Here is a 14,202-nt window from a genome sequence, read left to right on the forward strand (position 1 = left end):
CAGTCCATTATATAAATAAAACTCAACAATTAAATGGTCCAAATGATATTTTTAATAATATTTGTAAACATTAATATAATGAAAATATGGTCGTTACTTTGAATTATAAATTACTTGATGAAGATAAATAAAAAGAATACAACAAATAAATAAAAAAATCATTTTCAGAAAAAAGAAAGAGTAATGAATATTTTTAATATTTATTATTATTATTTATAGATTTATAGTCTTCTGTTAATATTTTTAATAATAACAATAATAAATATAGTTTTTTTCAATTAAGCAGCTTTATAATTATAACTATTATAATAATTATTTTTATTATTGTTATTATTATTATTATTATTATTATAATTATTATTATTGACGTAATGTTCAATGTAAGATAAAAGAAAAGAACAGAGAAATTTTTATAGTTCATTTCTCTACAATAAATTACATTTATAACTAAGACAAGTACACGTTATGTGGAAAGTACATGAAATAATCTTCCGAATAATATCATATACATGAATCAAATACAAAATTTGACAAATATTTTAAACTTTTTCAAGCTTTATAGAAGAAAATATTAGGAAAATTTATGGAACATTCCGCATTTTAAATGAATCTACTTGCATTATAATTTATAGAAAATTAATATTGTATTAAATAAAAATAAATAATCAAATGATTAATAAACCAAGCAAAGTTATTAATATTCAAAGGGCAGTAAACTGAAAAGTGGTACTTAATAAACTAGTTTTAAAAAAATATTATTTCATGTTTCACGCAATTTAGTTTTCAGACATGTAACAATGAATCTTATAGAATAAACACTCGTAAATTTTTATAATCAAATTGAATTCATAATTTATTTATGAATATAATCTGAATTTTTTCCTTTTTAATTTTTAATTGAAACCTTTCATTTTTACAATAAACAAACAATGTAGAAATTCGAAAATGTATTTTTATTTATGATTATTTACATATAAGTAGCCAAAATAATAATTTATTCAGATCAAAAAGTTAATAAGATTATTGTGAGAGTAAATTATTTACACTATTATTCTCAAGTTAATACTTGACATGAGCAATTGTTAATTGCTTATTATTTTATGAAAATTAAAACATTCCATCATTGATTCCAATAGGTACTAAGACAGCCATAAAAAGTAATAAATTACGAGCAACTAGTTTCCAATCATTTGGCACTGCGTATGGTGAAAGAACAAGTGTTAATCTGTGAATCTAAAAGAATTATTTTTTAAATATAAATAAATGATGTTAAAAAATTCCCAAATAAATGTGATAAAAATTACCTCATGACTAGCACAAATAAATATAAAAGAAGTAACAAGTAAATTCAGTACTGGAAATCTTGGCAATAATACAAGAACTCCATGAGAATCTGCAGCAAGCCATACGTGTCCTTGTCCAACAAGGGTTTCTAGGCTGATTCTTCCAAGACCTGCTAAAAGTACTGAATATTTTCCCCTTAGAGCCAACGATGAATTCCTTAATATAATATATCCTACAATCTACAAATAAAATATCTATAAGTAAAAAATAAGTTATTTTGTTTAATAACGCACAATAAAATAAACTTACTGGAATAAAAGCAACGTATGAATGAATTTCTTCACATTCTGCAACAGATACACAAAGTATCGTAAACATTGCGTAAGCTGCTAATGATACCAGAGCAAGTAATGGAGCGAGAGCACTTCCAGGTATATGATCTATCCTTTGAAGAGCTAAAAGACCTGCTCCAAAAGCAACACCATACACAACACTGTATCTATCTACTCTCCATCGTGACCACCATTCCCTAATATCATCGTCAGTAGTTACAAAAAGTGCTTTCCATGGTCTTGTTACAAAAACTTTTTCAAAAAATACCTATTAAAATCATCACCATTTTATTTTCAATTTCAAATCTAGAATTATTTATCTAAATGAATAAAATTCTTACCTCAGACATGTAGAGAATTGTTATTACACATACTAAACCTAAAAGTTTTAATGCTAAATAGAGTAAAATTCGCGTTCCATGTTCAACTAAACTTGCTGAATATACTCTTGGTGGTAACCAGGCCAAAAAATAGACAACTAAAAACCAGAAGGATACTAGTGGAACAAAGTGATAGAATTGATAGGGCTGATTCATGAGAAGACAAAGTGAAATAGCTAATAAATTCAGCCGAAAGAGTACCTGAGTAAATTTATTCCAAATCAATTATATAATTTTAAAAAAGATTATGATTTTTTAAAGCTTACCTTGGCAAAACGAACCAAAGAAACATCCCCAGTCTGCCAAAAATAACAAAAGTGTCCATATCCGGATAAAAATAAATAAGCAGAATTTATTAATCTCAAATGCATATAAATAGGCAATACATTTTTTGCACCAGTTACATGATATATCAACACTACTGCCTGCATTAATCCTCTCCATTCATCGGTTTGTTCGCGATTTAGAGCTCTAGGACCTCTTTCACAATCTTCAGTGAAAAATAAACCAAGAGCCAAAATATATCCTAATGGTAACCAAAAACTAAACTCACTGTAATATTTATTCTCCTTCATGAAAAAATTTGTCCTAAAAAACATCAAATATTATATAAATTTAGAAAATTAATGGTCATAAAAATAATTTTAGTGTAATTCATTAATTGTACCGATCGCATATATAAAAATACAATAAGATGCACGAAAATAATGCAAGAGATGTAGCTAAAGTATAAAAATCTTTAGGCGGTGGTATTTCATTTGAAATTGTTGTTTCGGATGCATTCATATTTACTGCTTCCTCTACTTCATGTGTAGCAACTTGTGAATATGACGTTTCAACTCTATTATAACAAGTTTTTTTATAAAGCCACACACTTGTCCCAGCCATAATGCATAACCCTAGAGCTGAAAGTGTTACTAGTTGCAATGTTGTCGCAGCTTCTGGATTACTACAACAAGTACCATCTCCAAAATTCATATAATCATTGCAATATGTATTTAATATAATTTGCACTTTATGTCGAAGGGATAAAGGGCTGGACAAATATCCATCTGGACTCTGCTCTAAAACACCTTGGCCTATTAGCCTGCTACTTTCCCATAAATGCGCTCCACTATATAATAATATCTGACAAATTTAATAATATTAGTTATTTAATTAATTGATTTAAGTGTATAAATTTTTATACCTCAGCAGCTGCTTTGTTACATATATTAATTTGGCTATTATCAATACTAGCTAATTGAGCAGGTAAATTTTCTTTAGATATTGGATCTTGCATCATCCAAAGAAACTTTGAACCTTTTTTAGCAAGAGCATCGGCTGGTTGAACAAGTTTAACAAGTCCATTTGTATATTCTGTATATAAATTCATATCACTGGCATTATTTGCAAGAATATCAGCAGCAGCACAACCTCCAATCACCATTGATGGAGCATCTCCCTTCTAACATAAAATATTAATAGTCTAATAAAAGAATTGATTTTAAAGTGTATTTAAAGTAAATAAAATTTACCATCCAGTTTCGAAAATCTTTAATCATAAATTCATTAAGTTGTGGTCTCCACAGAAAATGAACATCCAATCTTAATTTAGCATCATTGAAATTTAAATCAGATTTTTTCGGGAAATCTGATAAGTCAGATCCTTTTCCATCAATTATAAATTGTGATATGAATGATTTATACAATTGTCGAACTCGTTCATCTCCAGTAAACACAAAATGATTTTTGTGACCCATGAAAGCTAAATATCGTAAACATCTTCTACTATCTCTAAAAAATTTATTGACAAATTAAATATTTTTTATATTTTTAAATTTTATTATTGAAAATTTAAAATAGTTTTATCAATAATATATTCTACAGTTTTACTCCAAAAAGTATTTACGTTTGAGAATAGTGATGCATCATACAACCATAAGGTTGCCATTCTTTATCTCCTTTATATCTGCCTTCTTCTAAAAGCCATTTACAAGAATCACTACCTACAGAAAATATTTAACGTTAACTAAAAATTTTGTACATGAAACAAGAAATTTATCTGAGTACAAAAAATACATCTTACCATAAATTAAATGTATCGTTACATGATAAAAAATGAAACAAATAACCAATACAGCAGCAAGTTTTTTAGCACTTGCTACTGTTATTAAACTAATAAAATGTTCTGCAGCAGTCATTAGTGTATTTCGTTTATTTAGTATCAAATTTAATTATATATTAAAAATTATTAGACGTGAAAATCATATCGTAATTAGATGAAGAAGAATTTTATATTTATTATAGAAATTTTAAAGATTAAACATCAATTTTGTGCATTCACTGAGTTTGTGTTCATTTTTATTTTATGCTTCATTAATTGTTTTTTTTTAGTTCACAAAGCTTTTTAACTTTCCAGTAAAGATAGGTTTTATTTAAACATTGTTTTATAAAAATAAACATTTCTTTCTTATTATTCTCAAAACACAAAATTATTTTTAAGGAATTGGTAGCACTAGTTTTTCTACCAACTAATAATCAACCATGACTGAACTCGTACTATATTAATTTATTTATCTATCTTAGTTTGATTCATTAAAAATATATACTTAAGAAATATATTTATTTGTGAATAATTAAATACGTAGGTTCTTTTGTTTTAAAATTTTTGTAAATTTTTATCAACAAACTCTAAAACATCACAGAAAATGACGTTACCACGTGTACGACGGCATATAAATTCATAACAATAAGCGATTGAACATGTAATTAAGTGTAAACATCTTCTTTGAATTAACAACGAAAAACAAATATATATATATATCATCATGACAATCAATATTGGAGCAAATATCCGAATTAACAAACTAGGATTATGTTTATTTATTATTTTTTTAATTATTTTATATCTATATGCCATTCGTGAATCTCCATACTTAGCAAAGAATAATAATCGTGATTTTGTTTCTTTAAAAAAACTCCTTGCTACATCAATTCGTGCTGCAGAGCTTGGAGGATTGGAAATTGTCAATGTTTATAAAAAATCTAAAGTTTCTGTAACAATTAAAGGAAAAACTAAGGAAAATGTTGATGATCCAGTTACTACAGCAGATTACAAATCACATTGTGCAATGTACAGCTATTTGTCAACTTTATTTCCATCAATGACTGTCATTTCTGAAGAACATTCTGTAGGATGTGATTCACAACTAGCAACAGATGTCAATATATTTGATACAACTATTTTAGAACAAATAGATATTAGATATGATGTAGCTGTGGATGTTGAAGATATCACTGTGTGGATTGATCCTCTTGATGCCACAAAAGAATTTACAGGTATATAATACAATTTAAAAGCATCTTTTATGATTAATCATGATTATTAAAAACAAACGTGATAATTATTTAAATTTCAGAAAATTTATTGGAGTATGTAACTACAATGGTTTGTGTAGCTATAAAAGGAGTTCCTATGATTGGAGTCATTCATAAACCTTTCGAACCCCAACAGACTTATTGGGCTTGGGTTCATCATGGAGTTTCTAATAATTTGATGAATTTATTAAAGGTAGTGTATATGCTAAATCATAGATAATGTTGGTTATGGTTATTCAATTGATTAATAGAAATTATATGTGCATTTATCAGCCGAAATCTAATGATCCTCCAGTACTCATTGTATCTCGATCACATGCAGGAAAAGTTCACAATATCTCTAAAACAGCTTTAGGGGATGATGTAAGAATTATTTCTGCTGCTGGAGCAGGATATAAATCCCTTGAAGTAGCTGTAGGGAATGCAACAGCTTATATTCATGTAACAGCTATAAAAAAATGGGATATTTGTGCTGGTGCTGCAATAATTAGGTATCAATGAATTAATTTACTTTTTATGTCAACAATCTTCTAAACCTTTATTTATTGATAAAATTTTTAGTTCTCTTGATGGGGTTGTAACATCTTTATCAGGAAAGCCGATGACTGATTTTGGATCTATTGATGCAGTAGTTTTAGAGAATGGTCTTTTAGCAACAATATCAAATCATAAATGGTACCTGGATAGATTTGCCGGCTCTCCAATAGCTGAGGGATAATTTTTGTTTTTGAAATACATTATTGAATGGAAATTCTACAAGAGTAATTTTAATTTCAGAATAATTAAGTTAAAAGATTATTTTAAGTTGATATTAACTTGCAGTAAAATTCAAAAGAATTTTAGCATAAATTTCAACAACATATGTAATATTTTATACATGTATTAAAATGATCAACTTATTCTTTTAAAGTTTGAAATATTATATTTTATAGGTTTGTTTATTATTATTATTATTATTATTTTTATTATTATTATTATTATTATCATTATTATTATTATGTGGGATTACCCCTTACAATTATTTTATCTGAATTATTTTAAAATTGTATAAAAAAATTTCAGTTACACTCTGTTTTTGATATAAATAAATCGTAAAAATTACCAGATTAATAAAAGTAAGTTTTTTTTTTTATAAACAGGAATAAAACAAAATAATTTTTATAATTTTCGCGCCCTCATCAGGCTCATAGGTAGCAAAAGAAAGCTATTGTCGGACCAAAGAATACTGTTCAGATATATACAATATACAATAAATACCATTTCAATGGTTTTTGGAGTCAATGAAAGAGTAGAATTGTATGAAAAAAATATTTCGATATGTATTTTGGGTGTGTATATACACAGGTCGTTTGGACTATATAAACTATTTTCCACTGTTATTTATAATTCTACTGGAAGAATTTTTTTTTAAATGTATATTGTTCATATAAGAGTGTTTTATAATACAACATATGTGTATCTTATGGCTTGTATAACTTATGGCTTATCTACGCCAATATATATCTACAAAACTTGGCGCGAATAATAGTGTTTTTTTTTTTCATTCTCATTTCGAACTCGGTAAGAATAAAAAAATTAACGGATTCTCATTCTTTAAGATATTATCTAAAACACAGTATTTTTAGAAAACTACATTCTTTTGCTTATAATTAATGAAAATATCTTGTTAATTTTATGTAATTAATTTGATTGATAAATATTAAAACACATACAGCAGTTTGAGGTTAAGTTAATAACCGTTAAAACTATTTTATTATTCAAAAAACGGTTGAACGTAAATGAGAATTTTATTTTTATTTATTTATCATTTTCTGATATTCTTATATTATTATAATATAATTGGAATCATTTTACAGCATATTATCATGGATGAAATAACTGCAGCACGACTAAAAGCCTATGTGATTGACAGCAATGAAGCTCTCGAGCTGAAACTTATAAGAGATGAACATGACATTGATGATCCGGATGTTGCTTTTGGTCCTGAAATGTCTCATCAAGTTTTTGGAAACAGGTAATTTTCATGTTTATGCCTCAAACGTTATTCTTGTTTTTTTCTTCGCGTTACTGTATATTAATAACAAGTTTTTTTTTTATCAAGTGAAACTATTTTTGGATATAAAGATTTAAAAATCAAATTATATTACACTGCTGGTTGTTTGGAAACTTATTTTGGAGTCACTTATTCTGATAAATTTCCAAAAAATGTTTATGAAGGTGTAGAAGCTGATGATGTATTTCCTAAATTACTGGAAAAATTAGCCCCACCAGTTCATTACAATGTAGATTCATTTGTGAAATCATTGTCTAAAGATGGATCTTTCAGACCGTATGGAGAACTGTTACATTCATTTAATATCACAGGTATAAAAGTCTTACACATATAACTTATAAAGTTATGACTCGCATCAGTATTTAATTTTATTATTTTTATTAAGATGACGAAAATAGAACTCGTAATTTTGAAGTCTATAAATCAGATATGTCATGCAAGGGATTTAAAGAATATCACCAGAGACTTCAAATGTTTCTTCTGTGGTATATTGATGCTGCAAGTTTTATTGATATTGATGATGATCAGTGGCATTATTTCAATATGTATGAAAAATCAACTACACCATCTGGTAGCACATGTTACTATACCATCGGCTTTGCTACTGTGTATCAGTACTATGCGTATCCTCATCACATAAGGCCACGAATTGCTCAAATTCTTATTCTTCCACCATTTCAACAATTAGGTCTTGGAGCTCATTTATTAAGAGCTATCTATAGACATTATATCGGAAAAAATGAAGTAAAAGATATTACAGGTAATTTTTATTTAAATAAAAATTCATTTCAATTTTAATCTAAACTATGTTTATATTTTGTACTTCAGTTGAAGATTCTTCAGTCAACTTCCAACGTGTTCGTGATTATATTGACGCCATCAATTGCGCTACATTACCTAGCTTTTCAAAAGAAAACTTATTGAATGGGTTCAATAAAACAATGGCTTCAGAAGCTACAGAAAAATTTAAAATAAACACAAGACAAGCAAGAAGAGTCTATGAAATATTGAGATTAAAACATACAGATACATCCAATGAAGAAGAGTATCGTAATTATAGATTGGATGTGAAAAAAAGATTAAATATACCATACAAAAGAGAGGAACAAGATCTAAAGAAATTAGAATCAGCGTTGAAAAATTTATCAGATAAAAAACCAAATTCATCAGCTAATGTCGCTATTCCTCCTCTCGCCGTACGAATTCAAACGTTAGAAAAAGAATATCGAACTCTCGAAGAAGAGTATAAAAAAGTAATTCAACGATTGGAGAAAGCTGGACAGTGAATCTAGTTCATTGTACGTTTTGCTTTATTTTTTTTTGAAGTACTAATTTTTTGCATGTTTGCAGTTAAATGTAAATATCAATGATTCATATATGTACATCTGATGGGAAATAAAACTTTTTCAATAATTTTTAATATTGTAATTTGGTAAAAATTTATTTATACGTATATCTAACGTGAGATTGTAGCGCTACTAGCAGTCAGTTCATGTACTAAATACTCCAAATTCCACGAATCCGCGGTAGTCGTACACATACTACGTAATTTACATTGTAACGATCTCAAATGATGTCTAGAGACTCAGATAAATAAATAAAATTATTGCGAGAAATAAAGTTGAAATAAAAATATAGTTATGGATAAAATATTATTTCGATTAATATTGGATTGTCTTTAATCTGTGTTATATTTGTGGTCACTATAAACACATGACAATTCGTGGAACATATGATGTAGAAATATTTTTTTCTTTGTTTGTTGACCACCACAGTAGATGAATACGGCGCTCCAAAACGACCTACACACACTTATAAAACATTAACTGTGATCAAGTTAGTAATTCATTGTAATTGCCATACAAAATAAATTGAAAATAAAACTTTTTAAAATATTTATTCATAATTATATAAAATTTTTAAAACTTTATTTATTTTCAAAAGGTAAGAGTATCATTTTTTTTACAATGTTTATTGTTGTGTTTTTACTTTTTTTTTTTTAGTCTAATATATTCAACTCTATACACTAGACGATTCAGTGTATTAACTGAAATTCATCATTTCTAAAAAATAAATATTATAATTTTAGTTTGTACTTTTTTATTTAGATCTGATCTAAATAATGCCACGGCGTAGAAACAAGCAGGCGAAGTTAAAAATTGGTGAAGACACTAAAATAGCTGTGCATTTAACGATAAGGAAATTATTGGAGTCTCCAGATCAAAAAGAATTGGAATTTCCATCATCATATACATGTGAAGAACGAGCATACATACATCATATGGTTGTAAAACTTGGATTGAAGTCAAAAAGCAGAGGGTAAATAAATAATTAGTCTGATTTTTTTTATAAGTCATGTCATTACTTTGTATTATTTACTTATTTAGAAAAGGAGCAAATCGTTTTCTCACTGTATATAAAAGAGAAGGATCAAATATAATTCAATCTGATCCATTATTACAAGTTCAGAAGTCTTCAAAACAATGCATTTATAATTTACTTCAAAAATTTCCTCTCAATAATAAAGAACGTCAAGATCTGCTTCCTCCAACAGAACGTGAAAGAACTATAGACAATGAAGGTAAATTTTAAATCAATTTATATTAATATCTACAGTCTTTATGCAGTCATAAAATATAATATGAGTATTTTTTGTCTAGTAGTTACGAGTGCAAAAGCAATGGGTCGATTGAATAATAGTATACCTCAAGTTCCTCAATTACGAACAAATCAAGACGTAGTACAATTCCGTAAGTCTTTACCAATTTATAGTAGTCGAGAAAAAATACTTCAGGCAATATCTTCATATCAAGTAGTCGTTATTGCTGGAGAAACTGGCTGTGGAAAAACTACTCAAGTTCCACAATACATACTTGAACACTGTCAGCAAAAAAATCAAGTTTGTCGAATTATTTGTACTCAACCACGAAGATTATCAGCTGTTTCAATGGCTGAGAGGGTGGCCTTTGAAAGAGATGAAAAAATTGGCCAAACTTTTGGTTATCAAATACGATTAGAAAGTAGAGTTGCTCCAAAAACTATACTAACATATTGTACTAATGGAGTTTTATTGCGCACTCTAATGGGTGGTGATTCTGCTTTAGCAACAATAACTCATATTATAGTGGATGAAGTCCATGAACGTGATAGATTTTGTGATTTTCTTCTAATCGCTTTAAAAGAAGCTTTAGTTAAGTACGGACCTCTAAAATTAATTCTAATGAGTGCGACTATGAATTCAAATATATTTGTTAAATACTTTAATCAATGTACATCAATTAACATATCTGGAAGATGTTTCGATGTTGATGTTTATTATCTTCAAGATATTTTAAGGATGACAGGTTACATGACAAAAAAAATAGCTACTAAAAAAAAGGAGTTGATGAATAAAAAAGAAAAACGAAAAATTTTAGAATCTTGGACTGAGTTCATACCTAAACCAATTTGCAGCAAAAATTCTAAAAATAAGAATACACGACCATCACCAATATTAGGTCAACAGGCTGAACCAGTACCTGAAAAGGTCGAGCTTGAACCATGGCTACAAGAAGAAATGGATAATAGTATTTCTGATGCCTGGTTACACGGTGGAGAAGATCACTTTTCTCAACTTCTTCATTTAATTCTTTCTGAAAATATCTCAGTAGATTATCAACATTCTAGCACTATGGTTACACCTTTAATGGTTGCTGCTGGACGAGGATGTTTAAATACTACTGAACAACTTTTAAATCTTGGAGCTAATTTAAATATTCGAGCTAGTAATGAATGGACAGCACTTGATTGGGCTGTCAACATGAACCAAATTGAGTGTTCTGAATTAATTCAAGCATATATGAAAACTTACAACTGCTCTGTAGAAGACCGAGAAGTTGTTCAATCTGGAGATGTTTCTTTGTCAGAAGATGATAAAATACTTTTAGATATTTATCATAGTACATTTAATGATGATAATGTTGACTACAACTTGTTACTTACTCTAATTGTTCACATTCATACACTGATGCCACCTGGATCTATACTTGTATTTTTACCTGGTTATGATGACATCGTCATGATGAAAGACAGAATACTTTCAGAAGAAAAGAAAATGAATACTGGATTGAGATATAATTTATTTGTTCTTCATTCAAATATGCAAACGTGTGATCAAAAGCGAATATTCCGGCCAAGTCCCCAAGGAACAAGAAAAATAATTTTATCAACGAATATCGCTGAAACTAGTATTACTATTGACGATGTTGTCTACGTTATTGATTGCGGGAAAATCAAAGAAAAAGCTTTTGATGCACTTTCAGGAATATGCAGTTTAAAAACTAATTGGATATCTCAAGCATGTGCAAAACAACGAAAAGGAAGAGCCGGCAGATGTCAACAAGGAATATGCTATCGTTTATATTCACCAGTGCGTTTCAATAGTATGCAACCCAATCAGACACCAGAAATCTTACGACTACCTCTACAAGAGCTGTGCTTATTTACTAAACATTTGGCTCCAGGCAATACTCCAATCGCTGAATTTTTAGATAAAGCATTAGAACCTCCTTCCAATATGATAACTAGAAATGCTGTACAATTATTGAAATCTATTGACGCTTTAAACGCTTGGGAAGACTTAACTGAGCTTGGCACACATCTTTTAGATCTTCCAGTAGAACCAAGACTAGGAAAAATGTTACTTTATGCTGTGGTTCTCAAGTGTCTTGATCCAATTTTAACTATAGTTTGTAGTTTGGCCTATAAAGATCCATTTATTCTTCCTCATCAACCCTGTCAAAAGCGTGCAGTATCTCTGGTGAGGAAAAAATTCGCTGCAGATACTTATTCTGATCATATGGTAGTATTGAGAGCTTTCCAAGGTTGGCAACAAGCACGCGCAAGTGGCTGGGAACGTCAATTTTGTGAAAAACATTTTATCTCCTCAGCAGTTATGGAAATGATAGTTGGAATGAGGACTCAGATGCTTGGACAGTTGCGAGCGTCAGGTTTTGTGCGTGCTAGAGGGTCAGGTGATATTAGAGACCTAAATCAAAATTCAGAAAATTGGGCTGTGGTTAAAGCCGCTCTAACTGCTGGCCTCTATCCGAATTTAATCCGAGTAGACAAAGAATGTGGTCAATTACGGTCGCAAAAAGAATCTAAGATATTATTTCATCCTTCATCAACGTTGAGAGATTTTTCAAAATCATCCAAAACTAATTTATCACAATTACACAGTGCCTGTGTTAAATCTTTACCTTCTGATTGGTTAGTTTATGAGGAAATGAGTCGATGTGGAAGATTTTGTCATGCTAAAACTGTTACTCTAGTCAATCCTATGACTATTGCGCTATTTAGTGGACCTGCTAGATTACCAATGGATGTAATCTACGAAGCAGAATCAATACCAGAAAGTGAATCTGATTCTGAAGTAGAAGAAAGTCGAGAAGGTATTACCTTTTTGAAGCTTGATGACTGGATTTCTTTTAAACTAGATTACGAAACAGTCCAGTTGGTTCTGCATCTACGTCAAAAGTGGAATGCATTATTTTTGAGACGAATGAAAACTCCTAACCGAACAATGTCTCAATTAGATGAACTTGTGATAAAGACGATTGTCAATGTGATTACTAACGAAGAGCAAGCATGTGATCTTCAGCAACCGTCCGGTATTGGTCAACGTCCACGGCCACTTATCGTTGACTTTTATCCAGCAAATACAAGAAGGTCAGACGATAGTGAAGATGCAAATTAATTGATAAAATTTAAATACATCGATCTTTATCATTATCTGCCAATGATAAAGAACATCATTTTTTTGTCTTTTCAGATAATCTTTTAAAACAATACGCAATAACATAGAATACAAAAATCTACGTAGGTCTTTTGTATCTTCTTAATCTTCTAATTCCACTGATAAAAATATTCAGTAAGATAATTAATAATAAAAAAATTATATTTTATATGTATCGATTTGTAGTCTTATTCTAAATGGATCTCATAGATCATTAACAAATGATATTAATTTAAAATTAGATCACCATACGTAATCAATCATTTTTTCTCTATACGGAAAAAACTTTTGAATTAATTGTAAGTAAAAAATGACTAGTACACTTTCAAAATAATAGAAGTATAATAATTTTGGAGTTATCGTGAGTAATTATTATACTAAGACACTTTCTAAGTATCAAGTTTACCTACAAGTATTCAAAATTTATTATTAATTAGAAATATTTTTACTTATAAATTTTGAAACGTGCACTTTTCATTTTTTGCATTTATATTTAGTGAAAACATTTTTTCCGTATTTTTAACAAAATACGGAAAAAATATCTACGATAATTAGCTTTCATACTATGAATTTTACCACAAAATATTTATTTGCTTTTTTTTATGTATCATTAGCTAAAACGTTCAGTATTTTTTTTTTTTTATTATTTAAAATCAGTTTTTTTTTTTCTAATTGTAATATTAAATAGTTCCGAAAAATAATAAAAGAGTTGTAGAATATGTAGAAAACAAATGGTAGCAAAAAATGGTTCAGTAACATCATAATCATCTCTTTAAAATGTATTCTTTGTGTGTAATAAATTGTACGATTGTTAGAATCGAATTTCTTATTAATCTTTGGTGATATAAAATTAATTTTTCTCTCAAAGAGTTATTGTTTAACACAAAATTTTTTATTGATAAAATAATTCAATAAAAATATCAAGTTTAAAATTAAAAAAAATATATATTCATTGTTTTTCTTTCTTTCTTATAACATTTTTGGCACTTGGATTTGACATTATTACACAAGTGTGTT

The 14,202-nt window shown here is 28.4% G+C and overlaps 4 protein-coding genes across 7 annotated transcripts; 3 read left to right on the forward strand and 1 right to left on the reverse strand.

Annotated features, from left to right (window-relative positions):
* Nucleotides 1-958: 958 nt before the first annotated feature.
* Nucleotides 959-4,534, reverse strand: LOC118069232 (N-acetylneuraminate 9-O-acetyltransferase). Its single transcript, XM_035087198.1, has 10 exons — nt 4,065-4,534; nt 3,888-3,984; nt 3,514-3,772; nt 3,186-3,443; nt 2,664-3,124; nt 2,263-2,584; nt 1,958-2,197; nt 1,594-1,884; nt 1,305-1,523; nt 959-1,233 (listed from the first exon to the last, which is right to left on the reverse strand). Exons 1-10 carry the CDS (start codon nt 4,177-4,179, stop codon nt 1,108-1,110), a joined length of 2,388 nt encoding a protein of 795 aa, XP_034943089.1. The 5' UTR covers nt 4,180-4,534; the 3' UTR covers nt 959-1,107.
* On the forward strand, nt 4,504-6,107 carry LOC118069233 (putative inositol monophosphatase 3). The gene is made up of 4 exons (XM_035087199.1): nt 4,504-5,317; nt 5,398-5,549; nt 5,630-5,847; nt 5,918-6,107. Exons 1-4 carry the CDS (start codon nt 4,807-4,809, stop codon nt 6,072-6,074), a joined length of 1,038 nt encoding a protein of 345 aa, XP_034943090.1. The 5' UTR covers nt 4,504-4,806; the 3' UTR covers nt 6,075-6,107.
* A 497-nt stretch (nt 6,108-6,604) lies between these two features.
* Nucleotides 6,605-8,773, forward strand: Hat1 (histone acetyltransferase 1). 2 transcript variants are annotated; one of them, XM_035087067.1, is made up of 5 exons: nt 6,605-6,916; nt 7,213-7,370; nt 7,458-7,720; nt 7,795-8,169; nt 8,238-8,773. In XM_035087067.1, the coding sequence occupies exons 2-5, from the start codon at nt 7,222-7,224 to the stop codon at nt 8,693-8,695; spliced, it is 1,245 nt and encodes a 414-aa protein (XP_034942958.1). In that variant the 5' UTR covers nt 6,605-6,916; nt 7,213-7,221; the 3' UTR covers nt 8,696-8,773. The 2 variants fall into 2 exon arrangements, with proteins under 2 accessions (XP_034942958.1, XP_034942959.1); XM_035087068.1 differs by lacking the exon at nt 6,605-6,916 and adding an exon at nt 6,940-7,130.
* A 146-nt stretch (nt 8,774-8,919) lies between these two features.
* Nucleotides 8,920-14,018, forward strand: LOC118069159 (3'-5' RNA helicase YTHDC2-like). Of its 3 annotated transcripts, none has more exons than XM_035087063.1 (4): nt 8,920-9,353; nt 9,518-9,728; nt 9,797-9,990; nt 10,070-14,018. In XM_035087063.1, the coding sequence occupies exons 2-4, from the start codon at nt 9,532-9,534 to the stop codon at nt 13,144-13,146; spliced, it is 3,468 nt and encodes a 1,155-aa protein (XP_034942954.1). In that variant the 5' UTR covers nt 8,920-9,353; nt 9,518-9,531; the 3' UTR covers nt 13,147-14,018. The 3 variants fall into 3 exon arrangements, with proteins under 3 accessions (XP_034942954.1, XP_034942957.1, XP_034942955.1); XM_035087066.1 differs by having other exon boundaries at nt 10,073-14,018; XM_035087064.1 differs by having other exon boundaries at nt 8,920-9,245.
* Nucleotides 14,019-14,202: the final 184 nt, after the last annotated feature.

The sequence above is a fragment of the Chelonus insularis genome, unplaced genomic scaffold (assembly GCF_013357705.1).
Source record: "Chelonus insularis isolate UGA/USDA-ARS -01 unplaced genomic scaffold, ASM1335770v1 contig_406_pilon, whole genome shotgun sequence".
Taxonomy (NCBI): Eukaryota; Metazoa; Arthropoda; class Insecta; order Hymenoptera; family Braconidae; genus Chelonus; species Chelonus insularis.